This window comes from Pholcus phalangioides, unplaced genomic scaffold (assembly GCF_987345545.1).
Source record: "Pholcus phalangioides strain wild (caught in Gottingen) unplaced genomic scaffold, Ppha-v1.0 ptg000022l_1, whole genome shotgun sequence".
Taxonomy (NCBI): Eukaryota; Metazoa; Arthropoda; class Arachnida; order Araneae; family Pholcidae; genus Pholcus; species Pholcus phalangioides.
In genome coordinates, this window is record NW_028301615.1 from 5,665,309 (window position 1) to 5,686,652 (window position 21,344).

Consider the following 21,344-nt stretch of genomic DNA (forward strand, 5'->3'; position numbering starts at 1 on the left):
ATGGTTGTGTCAAAGGTGGTGTGATCTTGTCAATTCAAAGAAACACATGTGAGCATGTTTGCTGTTGAGGATGCACATAAATTTTGGATTGCTCACACGTGAGATTATGTTTTGCATGGTTTGATGCTATTCATACGCTCTCTGAGCTGTTGTACATATGTGTATGTTGATGAAAGCTGATCGGGTGTATCCGTGCAGAGATCTGCAGGTAATCTCAAAGATGTACCAAAAACTAATTCGGCACTAGAGGCTTTGATATCTGGCTTGACAGCTGCCCTGAGACCAAGTAAGATGGCTGGCAATGCGACGGTCCACTTTGGATTCTCATGTGCCTTCAATGAGCTTTTTAAGTCACTGTGGAACCGTTCGACCATTCCATTGGCCTGTGGATGGTAAGCAGTGGTACGAATCCTGCTAGTGCCAAGCAGGTTGATCAGTTCTCTGAAGAGTGATGATTCAAACTGCCGTCCTTGATCGGTTGTTATGGTTTTTGGACATCCATAACGGCAAATCCAACCATCGAACAAGGCACGACAAACTGTGTCTGCTGTGATGTCTGTTACAGGTATGACTTCCGGCCATCTGGTGTAGCGATCAATTACTGTTAAGCAGTATGTCTTTCCTTCTGAAGAAGGCAGAGGTCCAACCAGATCGATATGAATATGAGAAAATCTTGCATCGGGTGTTGCAAAGGTGCCTAAAGATGTTTTGGTATGCTTATGAACGTTTGAGTGTTGGCACTCATTGCAACACTTTACCCAATCTTTGATGTTCCTTCTCATGTTAGGCCAAACATGTCATGCAGATATTAGCTTAGTAGATGTTACACCTGCATGAGCAAGATTGCGGAAATGATGAAAAATAGTCTTGCGGAAGCTCGCTGGAACAAATGGTCTTGGTGAGCCTGTAGACACATCACATACCAGTTCTATTGCGGTAAATGGACTTATAAATGGATATTGACTTGAAAGTCAGTTAACTAGAGTTGTCTTGCTGTAACTGCTTTAATTCAGGATCCTCTCGTTGAGCAGTTGCAAAAAGGTCAAAATCCAGGAATGGTGATTTGGAAATCGAGTTGATTTCTATTCTTGAAAGAGCGTCATCTACCACATTATCTGCACCTTTAGTATGACGAACATCAGTGCTGAATTGCGAGATGAAATCAAGGTGTCGCCATTGACGTGGGCTGTATTTATCAGGATTTTGCTTGAAGGTGAAGACGAGAGGTTTCTGATCCGTGAAAATTGTGAATTCACGGCCGTCTAGCATGTGTCGGAATCTTTTGACAGCAGTGTACATGGCTAACAGTTCTCGGTCGTAAGTGGAGAACTTCTGTTGACTCTTTGTCAGTTTCATGGACAGGAATGCAATGGATTCCCATTCTTTTCCATTTGATTGCATTAGCAAACCACCGACTGCTAAATCACTGGCGTCGACCCAAAGACTTAGCTTGGCACCAGGAATTGGATGGTGAAGTAATGTTGCACCAGCTAAAGCTTGCTTCGCATCGATGAATGCTTGCTCGGCTTGATCAGTCCATTGAAGGATATCAGCTGGAGTGGTTGGAGTAGCTCTTTTGGATTTCTTCTTTTTTATTCCCTCCAAAAACTTATGTAGAGGTGTTAAGATGTATGCAGCTCTGGGCACAAAACGACGATAAAAGTTGAAGAGACCCAGAAAACGTCGTAGGTGAGTGATGGTGTTTGGCTTAGGAAAGTTCGGGATGCATTCAACACGATCTGTCAAAGGCTCGATGCCGGATCCAGAAACTTTGTAACCCAAAAATTCAATTGATGATACACCAAATACACATTTAGAGGGCTCGATGCTGAGGCCATATATTTGCAGACATTCGAATAACAACCTGAGATGTTTGATGTGTTCTTCTGGCGATTTCGAGGCTACCAGTATGTCATCAACAAAGGCGTATACAAATGGAAGTCCATGAATGACCTCGTCAATAAACCTTTGGAATGTGGCTGCAGCATGGCCAAATTGCATTCGAGTGCTCTCGAATTACCCAAATGGTGTGATGATAATAACACTTGTATGGACATCTTCCGGGTGTATAGGAATATGATGAGAGGCCCTGATGAGATCTATGTGAGAAAAGATTTTACTACCATGCAATTCAGATGTAAAGTCCAGAACATTTGGAACACTGTACCGGTCTTTCACAGTCTGTGCATTTAAAACGCAGTAATCACCAACTGGACGCCATTCATCACTGTCCTTTTTTGGGACCAAGTGCAGAGGTGATGCATAGCAGCTGTTAGATGGTCATAAATGGCCGAGGTCAAGCATCTGCTGAAATTCTTGCTTCACGATTTTCAATCGATCAGGAGCTAGATGTCTTGGTTTGGCATGCACAGGTGGACCAACAGTCTCGATATGATGCAGGACAGTGTGTTTCCCAGGTTGTCCTGGTTTGATGATGTCGGGAAACTTGCTGAGAAGGCTGTGGTAGATGGTGTCACCTTTGATGAGTTTGATTGAGTGAACTTCAGTAATGTGAAGATCACAGTCAGCATTGAGTTTTGTTGTCCTATCCAGTAAACATCGTCGTCGGAGATCCGGAAAAAGATCAAAGTTGAATAGAAAGTCTGCCCCAATGATGGGTGTGGAAACATTTGCCAGTAGGAAAGTCCAAGTGAAATTACGATGGCGATTGAAATCTAATGTCACCCTCTTTTGACCATAAACACCAATGGAAGCATTAGCAGCAGAGAGCTTCGTAGTGGCGTCGCAGCGTCGTTGTGATGGTGATGCTGGAAGGATAGAAACATCAGATCCAGTGTCAATCAGGAATCGAATTTTGGAATTTCTGTCCACGGTAAAAAGGCGACGAGATGCCTGTGGCAAGGAGCATGTCGCGATTACTCCTTGCCCGCCTCGTTTTTTTTAAACTTGCACGGCGACACACACTTCTTGGCGTTGTTGCCGAATTTGTTGTGATACCAGCAGTTTTCCGATCGTGGATGCGGATTGCATGCACGTGAAGTACGTTGACGAGAGTTGCTATGCGAATGCAGGACGTTTTTCAACTCGTGGCGTAACCGAGACACTTCGTCCCGAAGTTGCGCTACAGAATCCGGCTTTTGCGGTTTCTCAACTGCGTCCACATGCTGAGAGTTCACTTCGTGAATTTTGTTGGCAAGTTGAGCAGCTTTGAGATAATCAATCCGCCATCTGTGAGATAAAATACAAATTGAATCTTGCCACAAATCTAAAACACTCATTTTGAAATTAACTTTGAAATCTGAAACACAGCATGTGTTAAAATGTCTATGTTAAAAGCCTCTCATTTGTTGATATTGTAGAGAATGTAAAAATATAAATATCAAGAAGTCTCTCAAAATTTTTTTGATTTTAAAAAAATATAATTATTTATTCTAGAGTAAGTGTCTATATTTTGTACCTTATGGGGGAGGGAAACACTCCTTTCTTCTGAGCTGAAATAACAATGTTTCTTGAAGTAAAATGTAATCCTGTGTATGTGCTACTGCATATATGTATATACAAGGGGTGATCAAATGAAAAGGTACGAAACGACGTAAAAACGTAACAGTTAAATATTGCATATTCCGCCATGGGAGAACGTAGCGAGACATCTCGGGATGCGATTGGAGTCTCTGACTGGGATCGGAGCATGCAGGAGAGAGCAGAGGCTCTTATCAAAAGCGGCGTCCAAATGATGCGGCAGTCCGTATGAGGACAAGATGGCGTTCGTGTTGCAAAATTCGACGATTGAGGAGCAGCGAGGTGTTATCCGATTTCTGACAGCGGAAGGTGAGAAACCGGCAGCTATTCATCGCCGGATGGTGACAGTTTACGGGGAGAAATGTGTCTCTGACAAGTCTGTCAGAAAATGGAGTGCCCGTTTTCGTGCAGGCCGTGATAGTGTGGGTGATGACCCGAGACCAGGCCAGGCAAACACTGTCATCACGAGCGATCTCATCGACAAGGTGGACGACCTAGTGAGAAGTGATCGGCGTGTCACATTGCGAATGTTGGCGGTGAAGGTGGATGTCAGCTATGGAACCGTGTGGACAATTGTTCACGACAGGTTGCGATATCGGAAGGTGTGTGCCGCTTGGGTTCCGAAGCAGCACACCGACCAGCAAAAGGAACTGTGTATGGGGCTAGCACTGCAACATCTGTTTCGGTATCAGGAAGACCCCGCTTTCATGGAGCGGATCGTCACAGGTGATGAGACCTGGTGCCATCACTACGAGCCAGAGACAAAGCGGGACAGCATGCAGTGGAAGCATGCGTCGTCACCTCCCCCTAAAAAGTTCAAAGCCGTGCCGTCAGCAGGCAAGGTGTTGCTCACCGTCTTTTTCGACGTTCAAGGTCCGCTACTTGTGGAATTCCTCAAGCACAGAAAAACCATTAACTCCGATGTGTACTGTGAGACACTCCGACGCCTACGCAGGTCCATCAAGAACAAAAGACCGGGGCTGCTCATGAAGGGTGTGGTTCTGCTCCATGATAATGCGCGTCCACACGTCTCCAAAGTCACACACATGGAAGTGGCCAAGTTCAAGTGGGAGCCGTTGGACCATCCGCCCTACAGTCCGGACATGTCGCCCTGCGATTTCCATGTGTTTGGTCCACTGAAGAAACACCTGAAAGGGAAGCGCTTCAACTCGGACGACGTACTCAAGGACGCTGTGAAGGACTGGGTCTTGTCACGGCCACAGGAATTCTGGGAACAAGGAATCCTGCGGCTTGTTCATCAGTGGGATCGTTGTGCTCAGGCTTATGGTGTATATTTTGAATAAAGTCTACATTTGTACCCACCGTGTCGTTTCGTACCTTTTCATTTGATCACCCCTTATAAAACTGTGTATTTTATTTACTGCCAAAATTTTAAAGTGTACAAAACTGATAAATGTTGCTACAAAAACAATTTTTCCTGCTACACAAATCAAATTTTCATTTTCCACTTCTGTGTATTCCCTCCCCCAGGGCCTCTAGGCTGGAATCTTTTGCGGAACCCAAACCAGATTTTCCATGGGGTGCCCTTTCTGCAAAAAAAAAAAGAAGAAATTATAAGGATTTAGTCCCGGGACACCAAGCTGGAGTCCTGTCAGCTCTCCCCTTGTGGAACATTCATCTCCGTCATGACTTATCCAAACAATTCCTGACAAATTTTTTTTTGCTCTTTCATTTTGGATGTTGTGCTCCTTCAGAGCAAAAAACATTGTTTAATTTTTTTGGCCAAACTTTTTTTATCTATTAACCTCAGATTTAGCACTCCTCTTGAGCGTTGCCCCGTGCGGCCACAATGGGTTGCATAGCCAAGTGACATCCCTGTACTTTGAAATGGGTCGCATGGCCAAGCGATATGCCTGTACTTTGAAATGATTCATTTTTAGACTGTTCTGGGGGAGCCACAGATAAACTATGACAAGGTGAAAGGAGTAGTGGGTGGTAAGTTTCTGAATCACTGGTCTAAAAAGATTTTCAATCAAAAACTATTGTGGTCAACTATATTTCTTATACAAGATATCTTGTATAAGATATATCTTGTATTAACAAGTGGAGAGCGACATTCATGTCATATATATTTCTTATATTTGTGTTGAAGTGGATACACTCTTCCTTCCTTGGACTGTTACTACTAAACAGAACATACACCTCGTATACATTCCTTTGCAGAATTTCTAAGAAATCGGTACATGTCGGAACATGTTGTGTGAGTGTATGTATATGCATGGCCCTAATATATTTGTTTTCCAACTTCTTTTGTTTTTTTTGTGTCATTGCTAGTGCTTCCATCTGTATTGTATATTTCGAAGTATAGTTAGCCCCCGTATTCGCATATTCCGTATTCAAGTTTTTCCCTTTTATTAGAACCGATCAGGAAGCAGCTAGAAAATTTCCAAAGACTGCAGAAAATTATTGAAGAGAAGGATTATGCACCTCAGCAGGTGTTTACCACTGATGAAACGACACTATTTTGAAAGAAAATGCCACAAAGAACATTTACTATCACCCACGACAAAAGATGAACCCCTGGTTTTCAGACAAGTGAAGATTAACTTACTATGTCGTTTTGTACAAATGCGTATAGCCCACTGTCATTTTCATATCTGAGAATCCACAAACATTAAAGGGAAGGGATAAGTTAAAGCTCCCAGTATTTTGGATGAACAATAAAACGGCTTGGACTACGAAAACACTTTTCCTGGATTGGTTTTTAAACTGTGTTTCGTTCCAAAAGTCAGGAGGTACCTTGAGAGTAAAGACATGCCATTAAAAGTTCTTTTGATATTGGATAATGCTCTTGGACAACCAAATGTTAAGGATTTCAAAGCTGATGGTATGGATGTCCTTTATATGCCTCCAAATACAACATCATTCATCTCCTTGATCGGGGGTAATGCGAGTATTCAAGGCTCACTATATATGCCACTCAATGAAGATGATTATGCATGTAATAGAAGATGCCTCCTAATACAATATCATTCAGCCCCTTGATTGGGGGACACAACCATTTCTGCAGAGCCGAGTGAAGAGATAATAAAAGACATTATCACATTAGCGAAACAGGTGGGTGGAAAAGGGTTCAATGATATGGATGTAGAGGAAGTGGAACAGCTAATTAATAGCAATTGAGAGGCATTGACCGAGGAGGAATTAATATTGACTGCTCATGAAATAAGCGTTAGCAGATGAAGGTCAAGTTAAAGAAGTGGAAGACAAGTTCACCATGAGTAGCATAGCGGAAGGGCTTTACAAGTTCAAATCATCAATGGAATATGTTCATGACAGATCCCTCTATGGTACGTTCTTCGCATTTAGAAAAATTGGTAGAGGAAGTCTAATCAACATACGCCAATATATTTGATATGAAGAGGAAACATCAAACAGAAATCTCAATATTCTTTCAGAAAACATCTCCCAACAATCACTGCACCCTCTTTTACATTCTATACCCCCCATGAGTGCTGGGAATTTCATCTGATGGGGTTAGTGTAATTGTGATGAGAAAACGGTGATGGGGATAAGAAGTTGCAACCAATAACAGGTGTGAGACAAGTGAAAGGTGATACATTTTTGTTTTTGGACTGCATGTTGAGTTCTCTTACTTTAGCTTTGCTACATTTCAGAATATAGAAATGAAAGTATGATCATAACTCGAACTACCATAACTACAAAATATTGCAAAGGAAATGCACAATGACAATGATGAAGAGATTGATATGGAAGATAATTTTAAAATTCCTGCTGCAATTGCAAAAGCTGTAGATGTGCTATCAAATCTTCATGATTACATACAACTTCAGAAACTGATGAAATTTTTTTTCCAATTACACAAACTTGAAAAAGGGGTTTTCCGATACATAAGGCAACAAAAGCCGTTTTCAAATTCAAGTTACTTTAAAAAATTAAAATGTGGGAAGGTAATATTAATATGATATTATAAATGATACTAGTCACAGGACATATAGATTTTGTTAAGGAAATGCTATTTTCTCACATTTTCAGAATAAAGTTAATGCCTATACTTAGATACTTGCAAAAATCAATTTTCATGTAATATATTTAATTTTAATGAATTTTTTCTAGTTTTCACTTTTATATCTATCTCACTTATGTATTTTTTTTTTTTACTTGTTCCCATGCACTGATGTTAAAGTAAGAGATCATTGTTTTTTTGGTTTTTTTAGAATTTTAATATGACTTTGAGTGATAGAAATGAAAAGATAAAGGGAGTGAAAGAGCAAAGTTTATATAGTCAATGTACTGGTAATGATTCTATCCAGATTCTATAAAATGCAATAAAGACCTCTGCCATTTGGAATGAGATCCGATTCCATGGATTTATTGCGGTTAGCCTGAAGTGGATCGCAGGATAGATGTGTGAATTTAAAAAAAAAGTCTTAAAATATATATAGTACTTCGGCTGTACTAATAATAAATATATAACAAAGTTAATTTGTAAAAAATAAGGTTTTTTTTAAGTTATACTCTCTCAATATCGATAGCATATTGAACCAGTACAGAAATGGGTACTTTTTCTACAAAAATTAGACTGACAACTTTTTTTTCCTTAGGATTTTATTATTATTGGCGAATCATGTTTGCATATCAGGCTTATAAGATGACATTTCCCCTTAAAGCAGTTACACTTCCTTTGCATTATATGTTGCCATGAAGTATATACAGGAAATTATAGTAATTCTGTGAGACATATCAAAATGAAATAGAAGAATTGCTGGCTAACTTTTTTTTGTTACCTGGGCAAATTATAATTTGATTTTCATGAAATATTTTGGCGGGCACTTTAGTTTTCATTGGTCAACTGTACATTAAGTTATTATTTTATTTGATGTTTATTCTTTGAAAAACTCTACGTTTACTTAAATTTGTTTTCACTCCTTAAAAGGAAGTAGCCTTGAATTGCTTGCAAAAATACGGAGTTGGTTCATGTGGACCAAGAGGATTTTATGGGACCGTTGGTATGTATATTGAATTTAATTAGTATCTTTCATATGAACATTTAATTAACCCCTTCACTCAGGGTTTGTAAATATCATGATATTTTCAAAAATATCAGATATTTTGACATATATCTGATATTTTTCATGAAATGGTCAACTGACTGTTTATTATAAATATTTTAAGCATGATATACAGTGAAACCTGTCTAAGACGGGCTCGGTATGAGATGGAAACCTGTCTTAAACGGGAAAAAGTAATAGTCCAATGGATAATGAATGCTTTTTTCCATTATGGGAAACCTCTTTAAGATGGGAACTGCCTAACGTGGAAACGGAAGGCATATTTAAGTCTTATTAAGATAGAAAACCTGCTGAAACAAAGAATTTTTGGCCAAGTGCAAGTTTTTTCCTTTGAAATACGAAAAAATTGTCATACCGATTTCCCTTTTGTTATTGAACTCTTTTACTTCTCGGAAAAATGACGAACGTTTGCTATTTTTTTTTGCAGCAGATATATTGAAAACCTGTTTAGAGAATTTTGTTCATGGTGATGATTTTTGTTGAAAGGTACTCCTGTTTCTTAGAAAAAAGTTGATAATTTCCATTTTAAACTAGTTCGGGTGTGAAATAAAGGAAATGGGGACTGAATTATTATTAACAATTTTAGGGATACCTTGTTTTTTGATGATTCATTCAGATGATTCATACAGATAGCCGTCAGCTGCACAAGCAATACGTCTTGCATTTGAACACAAAACTGCAGGTGATAAGGGACTAAAGAAAATTAAAATTTAAGTGTTGAAGACATGTGGGTCTTTCTTTCACAAACGATATTGCTTGTTGATTTCATTGTGAATATTTTAAAAAAGGTATGCAATTTCATAATTTTTTATTTCAAATATTAAAAATTTTTCACTTATGACAAGTTCATTCTGTTGGTATTCAGGACAACATTTTATATTGAATTTTAACAATTAGCAAATTAAGTATGCATAATTAATTTGCTATTTAATTTGAAACAACAAAGATAAAAATAATTAAAAATAATATGCCTGTCTGTTTAATACTCATTCGTGTATAGTATTTAGGCCAGGTTACACTATAAAAGTTTGACAAAAGCTATTTTACAAAACTTGAAAAGAAAACCAATGAGCCTATTGATTCCATTCACTCGGATGTAACCGATACCTAATTGGTTGCATTTTTCAAGTTTTGGAAAAGATATTCTGTCAAACATTTATAGTGTAATAACGGCTTTAGGATGACATTATCAGAATTTAAGTTTTGCAAAGTGATAGAAACAAGTCGCTGCATACAGGGCAATTCAGAAAAGGTGGGAAAAACTTTAAGAGGTGATAGTACACACCAATACAAACAATTGTCATCAAAGAATGCATGGTCCAACATGAAAACGCTAGCTGGTTTCGAAACATCCGCTCCACTATCTTTAAAACGGCATTACTGTTGAAATTTATCGGGAAAAAAATAACACCATTCAAGTAATGTAACCTGGGGAAGAAGAAGAAACCGAATGCGAATCTGCATCACAGTGAATAAAAGGGACTTTTGTAATACTGAAAAAGCAGACAGTCACTGTGATGCAGATTTGCATTTGGTTTCTTCCCCAGGTTACATTTGCATGTTCTTTTTCTCCTGATAAATTTGAACTGGAATGCTATTTTAATATTTGTGGAGCGGCTGCTTCAAAATGCGCTAGTGTGTTTGCATTTCATGTTAGACCATGCATTCTTTAATTGCAATTGTTTGTATTAACTTCTTAAAATTTTTCCCATCTTTTCTGAATCACCCTGTATACATATTTTTAGGTGCACCTTTATAAAATGGAAACCTTTATAAAGACGTTCCGTCTTATACAGCTGTTGTAGAAGGAATGTGGCGGCTGAAGACAAATACTTCCTCCACAATTCATAGATAATTAACATTTGTTATACACTCATGTCCATAAATTAAGGATAATTCAGAATCACACAGAAATCGAAATCTAAAGTAAAAATTTCACCTGGAGAATTATCACACACATCTGCAAGAATGATATGCAAATTTCAGGAAACCACCAGACGATACCGATAGTACGTCACAATGACGAGAGTGTACGAGGGGGGTATATAAGGAATGGTGGCAAAGAAGTGAAATTGTTCACAAGAGTTCTGTAAGGCGCTCAGTGCCATAAGCGAATAGTTATGACACAGAGGACGCATGTGGATGATTTTTTACGTGGTAGAATTATCGGCCGCCTGGAATGTGGGCTTACTCAGATGGAAGTATCTAAGGAACTTGGAATTGCCCAAAGTATCATCTCTAGGCTTTGGCAACAATTCCAAGATAACGGAAATGTCAGTAGATGTTACAGTACAGGTCGCCCCCGAGTTACAACGCCGAATGAAGACTGGTATTTGGCAGTAACTGCCAAAAGAAGCAGACGGAGCACAGCATCCGACTTGTCGGATGATTTAGGGGTGCCATGGGCGCAGAATTTGTGTTTATGGATGACAACGCCCGTCCTCACCGAGCAAACATCGTAAACGAATGCCTTGAATCTGAGGATATAACCCGTATGGAATGGCCAGCATTCTCACCTGACTTGAATCCGATAGAGCATGTGTGGGACATGCTTGGCCGACGAGTTGCAGCCCGTCAACCACCTCCTACATGTGTACCGGAACTTCGGAGAGCATTGCTTGCTGAGTGGAGTGATCTTCCCCAAGATCAGATCAATAATTTGATACTCAGCATGCCTAGGCGTTGTACGGACACTGTATTTCATCGCATGGGAGACATACGATGTATTAACCATCATACCAACCATGTAATAGTAAGTTTTTGTAAAGGAGATATTTTTTACAATTGCTCCAGGGAGCAAAAATTGTAGTTTTTACGAATGGTATCATACATACACATCGTTTTTGTTCTTTATCTTTTTTATAATAAATGGGCTTTATGAATAAGTAACGTTTGTTTTGTTTCTGAACCTTTATTTGCCAGAGCTGGCATTAACCTTAATTTATGGACATGAGTGTACAATTAAATTTACAGAACCTACAAGAACGAGTGGACTGCGTGACTGTCTCATTTCAGCGGCAAAACACAAGTCCAGCCTCACCATCGCACAAGCGCGCTTTTTTTCCCTATTACGCGGACAGTGCCCTCCAGTGGTGGACGCTGTCACCACAGTATTTCTCCCCTAAGTGACGGAGTCACATCATTGACTTATTCAGTCTATCCCAAAGCTGCTTGAAAGATAAGCTTATCCACTCAATGTTAAAGAATGGCCGTGGAATTGATAGCAGTGCCATCTGAACTGCGGAAGGAGAAACTTTCAGACTGATGGGCATGGCACCCACGCCCCCTTGCTTTCGCTATCTGATTTCATCCTTGACATTTTATTATTGAAGTCTACTGCTACGAAATCGAGAAATTTCTCAGAGCAGCAGCTAATTTTTTCTTAGGAGACTATGTTAAAAAATACAGATCAGTCAATTTGCAATCGATACTCTATTATCTTCCCACCCCGATCAACTCTAATATTTCGCTATTGTGTAGTAATGAGCTAATTTTTTTAAAGTAGCGAAAAAATTGACGTTTTTAATGCATGTAAATTGTAATACTCCAAATTCATTCACACAAAATGCTTCAAGTACAAAAACAATATTCAAACAAAACTTTTATTTTTGCAGCATTTAGAAAGTAACACAAATGTGTAATTGTTCAAAATCAGATAAATCGCTTGGCAAATACATACAATATAGGTGGTTATCAAACATTTCAGTGTAAAACCTGATAAAAGTCAGACACATGACTGCAAGTTTAGTATGTTTTCGCATATCTACCAACTTCTTTACTAATGCATAAAAGTATACAATTACATAAAGATGATAAAAGCTTCAATATAAGTTGAAAATTATGCTAACGGAAATACAATAATTCTTTTAGATCATATTTCGTGATTCTCTCTAGGGAAATGTTTAGTTTTATTCATTTTCAGATAAAGACAAAAATTATCTGCCCTTTTTACAAGAACAGTATATCAAACCATTCTGTACTAAAAATATCAGGCCATTCTATGGTAATTACAGCCCACTATTGACTGATAAATATCAGTCTATTCTCCAATGAAAATATCAAGCCATGCTCTGATTAAAGCCAATGCTCGACTGAAAAATATCAGTCCATTCTGTGCTGACAAACATCAGCCCTCTTTACCACAAAAGTATATCAGGCCATTCTATAGTAATTACAGCCCACTATTGACTGATAAATATCAGTCCATTCTGTGCTGACAAACATCAGCCCTCTTTACCAGAAAAGTATATCAGGCCATTCTATAGTAATTACAGCCCACTATTGACTGATAAATATCAGTCCATTCTGTGCTGACAAACATCAGCCCTCTTTACCAGAAAAGTATACCAAACCATTCTGTATTGAAAATATGAGGCCATTCTATGGTAATTAAAGCCAACTATTGACTGATAAATATCAGTCCATTCTCCAATGAAAATATCAAGCCATGCTCCGATTAAAGCCAATGATAGACTGAAAAATATCAGTTTATTTTGTACTGACAAACATCAGCCCTCTTCACCAGAAAAGTATACCAAACCATTCTGTACTAAAAATATCAGGCCATTCTATGGTAATTACAGCCCACTATTGACTGATAAATATCAGTCCATTCTGTGCTGACAAACATCAGCCCTCTTTACCAGAAAAGTATACCAAACCATTCTGTACTAAAAATATCAGGCCATTCTATGGTAATTACAGCCCACTATTTACTGACAAATATCAGTCTATTCTGTGCTGACAAACATCAGCCCTCTTTACCAGAAAAGTATATCAGGCTCTATAGTAATTACAGCCCACTATTGACTGATAAATATCAGTCCATTCTTCAATGAAAATATCAAGCCATGCTCTGATTAAAGCCAATGCTTGACTGAAAAATATCAGTCCATTCTGTGCTGACAAACATCAGCCCTCTTTACCAGAAAAGTATATCAGGCCATTCTATAGTAATTACAGCCCACTATTGACTGATAAATATCAGTCCATTCTGTGCTGACAAACATCAGCCCTCTTTACCAGAAAAGTATACCAAACCATTCTGTATTGAAAATATGAGGCCATTCTATGGTAATTACAGCCAACTATTGACTGATAAATATCAGTCCATTCTGTGCTGACAAACATCAGCCCTCTTTACCAGAAAAGTATATCAAACCATTCTGTACTGAAAATATCAGGCCATTCTATGGTAATTACAGAAAGAGAATGATACGATTGCTTTCCGTGAAGTAACATTACTGCACAAGTGTTTAGTTATAGGAAGTACGATAAGAATTCATAAAAAAGAATGATATATTAAGCTTGCTTTCCTTTTTTTGTTCGTAATGTCTTAAGGTCTAAGGTTGCCATCCTTTTATTAAGCTCCCTGATATGCATTTTTACTAGCAACTTTGCTGCATGGATACTAATTCTTTTTTTAATAATAGAGGCATGATCATTGCAGTCTATGAAATTCAAAAGTGGGGTTTCAGTCAGCCTATCAGTTAAATTTTTTTGAATGGAGTCATTTACCAAAGATGATGCTAGGGCTTTTTCAGCAGTGGCCATGCACGTGGCAATATATTTCACAGTATTTTCTGCAGGATATTTCAACCCATTCTGGGTGCCACTTTCGTATTCCTTGAAATGTGTGTACATTGTATGGTTAGTAAGTTGTTTTGACACATCTATTAACTGGTTTTCACACGTGGTGCATGCAACTCCAGCAAGAGCTCTGCGTGCAAGATACCCCGAAATGTATGCACAAGTGTTCAACTCTAAAAGATTCATCAGATTCATGTCATCCATGGATGAATTTTGGCTAGCATGATGGTCTCTAGCCGTCGAAACTGCACTGACTGTTTCATCATCAGAATCTAAAGAATTTTGTTGGGGTTTTTCTGCCTCTGTTTCAACTGATTGTGTACCAGATGAGAGTATATAAAACATAAACTTATCATCTGGTTTACAATTCCCGAATTTGCTGGAGCTGCACGTGTTAACAGAAGCCAGTTTATAAGCTGACCGAAATTCATGTGCAGTAGGGTTCACACGGTTTCCCCCACTACCTCTTACACGGCTGAAAAAGTTTTTGATACAATCTTGGTTGCACCTGCCCTGCATGAAATACGACAACTTCTGAAGCAACTCTTGCGACAACATTATCAAAGATTTCAGGGTTAATGACCAGCCTGCCTTGCATTGGGGTGATTGCTGTTTACTGGTAGACAAAGCATTAACGAATTTCCAGGACTTGATGAACTCATGATTCTCCTCCCAGAACTGCAAATGACCCGATTGAGGAGAGACTGCGCAATGCTTGGGCTTGCCCCTAAAAGGTTTACGCGTTGTGCCATTCATAGAATCGAACAAATCATCCACAAGTTTAACGAACTCGACTGTTGGTGTAGCAATGGCTGGAATCAAATTGCCAAGAAGACGTAAACTCATTCCTGCAGAAACTGAATTGCTAAACACTTGTGCAGCAAGACTGACCTTCATGGAATTAAGACCGGAAAGAGAAATATGTTTGTCATTTAACTTTGGGGCAGTTCTCGCAATCATTTTTTTATCCAATTCGTAAAATTCTTTGATGTATTTGAAGGAAACTGTTCCTTTACTCGTTTGCAGATCGTACTTCATCAAATTACGGTGCAAGCTTTTCAATAAATGAGGTGGGTCATAAATGCCGTAGATCTGTTGCCCGTGAAATTGGAAATATGGCTGGTCGGGGCGTATGTTTAGCATGCCAAAGAGACTCGAATTATTAGTGCCTTGATCGCAAATTAAGGCCTTCACAATCACACCTATGTGTGTTAATGCCTGCAGTGCACCCAGAATGATATGTTTCATCCTCTCTGCAGGCATGGCGTGATTCGAGAAAAAAAAACCAAGTGGTAACTTTTTTCTGGTTGTTAGGCTCCGTAGCATCAGAACAAATGCTTGGTTGGCTATTTGTGGAGACCTAACACCATTACCGAAGTCCTCAAAACCATCAATTTTATCATCTGCCTTATCATATACCATCAAAGGTTTTATGGCCATCTCATCGAAAATGAGAGCGAACAATCTTTCCTGTTCACCCTTCCCATCAAGAATGTTTTTCAAAGCTGCAATTACTTTTGAATTAAGGCCTGGTTTTGAAAGGTGGGAAGAAATGAACCGCTGGAGTGTTTGCGGAGATGGTAATTGCAAAAATTGTTGCAGCAAAGAATAGGCAGAACGACTTTTACAAAATATTTTGTAAGCATGCACTTTGTCGAACTGAGTGTATCTCTTCCCATTGGCTTTTTGCATACTCAGTTCAACTTGACGAGAAATAAATGAAGAAAAGTTTTCGTCTACGCCCTGTGCCGCAAGAGTTTGCTTGAGTGACTGTTTAGTGTTAAATTGTTTTCTGTAGGCACCAAATCGAGCTTTTAACTTTCGGGAATTATTTCTCTGCTGTTTTAGTTTCTGGGCCAACTTCACTTTGCGTGGAGTGTATTTCTTCCTTGAAACAGGAGTGCAAAATGTTTTATGGCGAGGTGAACTTTGGGGAAAAGAACGGGAAGTTGAAGGTTTGGGAGTGGATGCATCCACTGGCACAGATACACAAAAAGATTCATTTTCAACAACCGTGGTATTAACAATTGCAGGGCTTGGACAGTGTGGTGCATTTGGGAGCTTAGGAACAATAGTACTCAATGAAGTGGCAAAACTATCAAAGGGTGCATGGCCTTTACTGCTCCCACAAGATTCTTCACAGGGCTTTGGAGCATTGGGTATAGCATTTTTAACTAAGCTATTTTTTAATTTGTTCATGAAACACCAATCCTGGAAATGTCTCTCACAAACACGACCATTGGCATGTAGTTTTTCAGCAGAAACTCCTATGAGTTTCGGGTTGTTACAGGCAGCTACCCATTTTTGACACCTGCAAAGAAAAAAAAATTGTACATGAGAAATCTATTTTTCATTAAGGAAAGTAAAAATAAATAAATCAACGAAACTGAAAACTTTTGATTACAACAGTAGGTATGAAAAAAATCATGATTTTTTTTTTCAAACTATTATTTTGATTTGAATTAATTATTTTGTGAACTAAAAATCAACTGATTGTTTACCAAGATGATCTTGATATTTATTGAGAACTTTTATTTCCTCATCTCATTTTTCAAATTTAACTAATTAGATTTTCTTATATTATTCTCTATATATATTTAACATATCTTCTATATTTCTTTCAATTGAGAAGTTTCTGACTATCACATTCCCATATCTCCTGAAGCCAGAATCACGAATGTCCAAAATTCACCCTCTTTTTGTTATCAGAAAGATAAGTTATTTTGCTTCCTAATCACATTCATATTTCAGGCAAAACAGAAATGCAAATGTGTATACTATCGAAACACTCCACAAAAAGCATTTTAGGAAAATAAATTCTGTGGAGTAACACGAGCAGAGTGAACATTCAAATGTCATTTACCTTTTTTTTTCCATGCTTTGACGACAAAATTTTGCATACCACTAGGTCATTTTTACTTAAACTATTCAACACTAAATTCAGTCTACTCTGCAGAACAGTACAAGACTAATGTGTCATTCCTTGATAGTATTTTTATGTAAGCAAGAATTTTTTTTTGAAATTTTTTTTCAGAGAAATGTAGCTTGGGTGACTAAGTATTATTGCCATAGCAATTTATAGTTAACATATTTCATTAAAAAAGTTTTAGAGTTTCATAAAAATAAATGTTAATTTTAAACAATTCCAGAGAATAACTCACTTCACAAATGTGAACAATTTTTTTATAATCTGAATCGGTTATTTTCCTCTTTGATCAGACAAAAGAATTAGGAGTTAGGACACCACAGAATTTATATCAATACATCTATCAACATGAAATAGGGTCGACATGTCCTGTAAAAGTGAAAGAAACATTGTTATTGGACCTGGTTTTCCAGATACAGAAATAGCTTCTAAAAAATTTGTGGTCTACATATCTTTGTGATTCAGGGGCTTGACTGACAAAATATAACTATACCTATATACTCACATGAATGAAATTACCATTTTTTGAAATTAAAAAATTTCAATAAGTACCATAGTATTTTTTTAAATTTGTGTAGAAAAGAATTTCAATTTTTTATGCCTTTCCAAGCAAAACTTTTGGAAAATTTATCTTTTCTTTAGAAAAATTATCCTGTTCCAGATGGAACATTTTTTTCTCTGTAACATTATATATATATATATATATATATATATATATACATACATATACACATGAGCTTTCCCAGTATCATTATCACCAATTATTTTATTTAAATTAACATTAACTAGAGATATCAAGGAAACAGTTATTTTCCGGATATTATGCTGAGGTGAGCTCGGAAAGAAAAGTCATCACGTCTCCGCCGGGACTCGAACCCAGGCCTCTTGCATACCGTTGGTAGCATGCTTGCCCGGTATGCAAGAGGCCTGGGTTCGAGTCCCGGCGGAGACGTGATGACTTTTCTTTCCGAGCTCACCTCAGCATAATATCCGGAAAATAACTGTTTCCTTGATATCTCTGGCTGAGAAAGAAGCCATCTATATCTCTATTAACTAGAGAGTTTATTAATTGCAAATTAATTGTGAATTTACATTAATTACAAGTAAAAATGTGCTGCTCTGACATGTCTACCCCCTCAACGTCCGTGAAAATGAATTGAAATATTACAATCGTATATATGTCTGTCTATATCTTCAAAGCACATTATTATTACCCCTACGCCCTACCAATGTCAGGCTCTTTCCCCTTCAGTGAAATTTCGCGCAATTTTGACTGACAATAGCCCTGATAAATCAATTCTTTTATCATGTCGTAGAAAATAATATAAAATGAATGAAATTTTTCACTTACCTGTTGCTGTCTTTCGGAAATTTATACATGTGAACACCAGTCCTCGAGTTCATTTTGCAACCATCAAATCTGCAATAAAACTTCGGATACGCGGACATATTCAATAAATATAGCTACAAGGTGTGTAGAGAATTTTAGTTGGCCCTTAGAAGGACCTTTTTTTTAATTTTAAAGATTAAAATTCGCCGAAAAAAATCAAGAGCAATAGCTAACCAACCTAACCAAGGGTCTTCACGTGAGTAAAGTAAACAAAATGGCGTGGAGTGGAAAAAAGACGATTCCTTCCCGACGCAAGCAGCCAATCACAGGCCAGCAGCAGGAGTTTGTCCTTCCTGAACATAGTGGGCGCTGATGTCATGTTTGGATTCCGGTTTTTCCGTAGGACTGTTCACGCTTACTCTTAATGCAGCTTTGGTCTATCCGGAGCTTGGGCTATTCTGCCGGAACAGGTATATTGAGTCATAGTAGTAGTCAGTGCAAATGTCACGTGTGAGGTGGCTGGAATAATCGTCATCTGCTGCTCTGGTGTTGATGGAACTTCTCTATGTCTGGCCCGTCCAGGTACTGGTGGTTGAGGAGATATACTGGTTTGATTCGATCGATCTGTAACAGTAGTCGGGAACCTTTGGGGAATTTGCCAAACCTGCCTCTAACTCTTATTTTTGAAACATGTTTATATAGTTGTAATTGTATAATTTTTAATAGAATTTATGTTTTCTTACCTTTTAAAACCGTGCATGGTTGATTAAATTAGTCTGTGATATTTTCATTGCTCATAGTCCGGAAATATGTGTGATCCTGATCACATCGCCATTTCTATTCTGTGAAAGTTCCTATAAAAAATCTATTGTCATTTCTTTATGCAAATTGTATGTTGTATTTTCCTATTGGTCATGCTCTGATGTGTATTTTTTTGAGATGGTAGGTCCCAGGAGTTGGATCGTTCCGCACTTCCTTTTTAGGTATAAATACCCGGAGTCACTTCGCATTCTCTTGCATTACACTCAGTATACAGTCAGTCACAAAAGTCTACATACACCTTTGGAAATGGTACTTGTGAAGGAATCGCACATTTTAGGGTTAACCTATTATTTTCAGAACTTTGTGTATCAAAAGTGTAACAAAATTTTATTACTGTAAATGACAAATATGAAATAAATTCGCAAGAGTATGCAAATTTCATAGAAGACCATGTCACAAAAATCTACATACAGCAAGCACATTTTAGTTGTGTCACGTGAAATTGTTGTAGTATTTGAGAGGGAAGAAAAAAATACTGCTTCAAACACGGAAAAGCAACTCCGTACTTGTACTAGGCTCATATTGCCTTTGTTCTGATGTTGAAATGGCTACGCAGAGAGAGATTCCTGTTGACATAAGAAACATGGTGATTAAGTTGCGAACAGAAGGAAAATCTTATGGTAAGATTTAAAAAATTATTGGAAAAAGCCATTCCAGTGTCCAAACCCTTGTCAGAAATTACGAATCAGCCGGAAATGTGTTTAATAAACCTCACTGTGGTCGTCTGAGGGTTTTGAGTAATTGGGATGTACTATCAATTGTTAATAAAGTCAAGTCGAATCCGAAATTATCCGCTCCCAAATTGACGCAGCATATTGCATCAACGACCAACAACACTGCATCCTGAAACTGTCAGACGAATTCTCCGATCGAAAGGATTTCATGGACGAGTTCCGAGACAAAAACCTCTGATCTTCACCGTAAATCAAAACAAGAGGCTCGATTTTGCTAAACAGTATCATCAAAAGGATTTCGTTTTCGGAAAACTTATCTGTCTTATTCACAGATGAAAGCAAATATAATATTTTCGGTAGCGACGGTCACGGAAAAATTTGGAGAAGGAGAAATGTGTGAGGAAATGAAACCTGAAACTCTGACTCCAACAGTCCAGCATGGTGGAGGCAGTGTGATGGTTTGGAGATGCATGTCAGCGTCTGGGGGGGGGGAGAGTAGGGAAATTAGTTTTCATTGAAGGTGACTGCAAGATAATTTGCAAGCATCTGTCGACAAATTAGGTCTCTGAAGCCAATGAATCTCCCAACAGGATCATGATCCAAAGCATACTGCAAAGATTGTGAAGGAATGGCTTCTTTACAAGGTACCTAGACAGCTTCATTCACCTCCTCAGTCACCTGACTTGAATCCTATTGAACACTTATGGGATGAACTCGAGAGAAGAGTTCGCAAGTGTAGTATTGCCAACAAAGCATTTTTGAGACAGACATTGTTGAAAGAGTTGTCAAAAATTACAGATATAACAGAAAACCGAAAACCTAGTTCAGTCCATGCGCAGGAGGTTGGATGCCATTATTGAATTGAATGGAGGATTCTATGAAAAGAAATCTATTTTCGGTAAGTGAAAAATTTAAAGGTTTAATATTGTTGGATGAGGAAATCAATTTCTGTATGTTTTAAATCACATCAGGGTTTTCCCAGGCAACGAAGCCACATTCCCTTGTGGATTCACTGATAATTGTATTGATATGGCCTCCCACAAGGCTGAAGATGATTTTGACCACTTTTTATTTTTTCGCTCCAATTCCCCAGAGTAGGGTGCGTGAAAAATCTTTCCAAGGATCAACAAAAAATTGTGATTTAGATGTTCTACTGCAGGAGGCGGGAATTGAACATGGACCTTTAGGGGCCATTCAAGTATTACGTAAGCAGATTTTCAGCCATTTTTGACCCCTTCCCCCCTTGTTAGCAAAACACTGACCCCCCCTCCCCCCTATCAGCAAAATTTCGTCAGAAGCTTAGAATATTTCATATCTTCAAAATGGGGTGGTTGAGGATGTAAGCAACCTTCAAACCCCCCTCCCCTTGTCATCAAAAGTCAGCAAATCCGAAACACTTTCCCTCGATGCTGGCGTAATACTTGAATGACCCCTTATCTATCAGAACATAGGGCCCCATCATGCTCTGC

At 38.3% G+C, this 21,344-nt stretch overlaps 2 protein-coding genes across 3 annotated transcripts in view; one reads left to right on the forward strand and one right to left on the reverse strand.

Annotated features, from left to right (window-relative positions):
- Spt-I (serine palmitoyltransferase subunit I) overlaps nucleotides 1-21,344 on the forward strand; it is a 280,091-nt gene that overhangs the window by 52,402 nt on the left and 206,345 nt on the right. For both annotated transcript variants that reach the window (XM_089249944.1, XM_089249945.1), the window contains exon 5: nucleotides 8,399-8,471. In XM_089249944.1, the coding sequence (XP_089106070.1) occupies nucleotides 8,399-8,471 (73 nt within the window). The remainder of the gene's footprint in view (nucleotides 1-8,398; nucleotides 8,472-21,344) is intronic.
- On the reverse strand, nucleotides 13,164-18,604 carry LOC149069400 (uncharacterized). Its single transcript, XM_089250013.1, has 3 exons — nucleotides 18,401-18,604; nucleotides 14,052-16,434; nucleotides 13,164-13,223 (listed from the first exon to the last, which is right to left on the reverse strand). The coding sequence occupies exons 1-3, from the start codon at nucleotides 18,496-18,498 to the stop codon at nucleotides 13,164-13,166; spliced, it is 2,541 nt and encodes an 846-aa protein (XP_089106139.1). The 5' UTR covers nucleotides 18,499-18,604.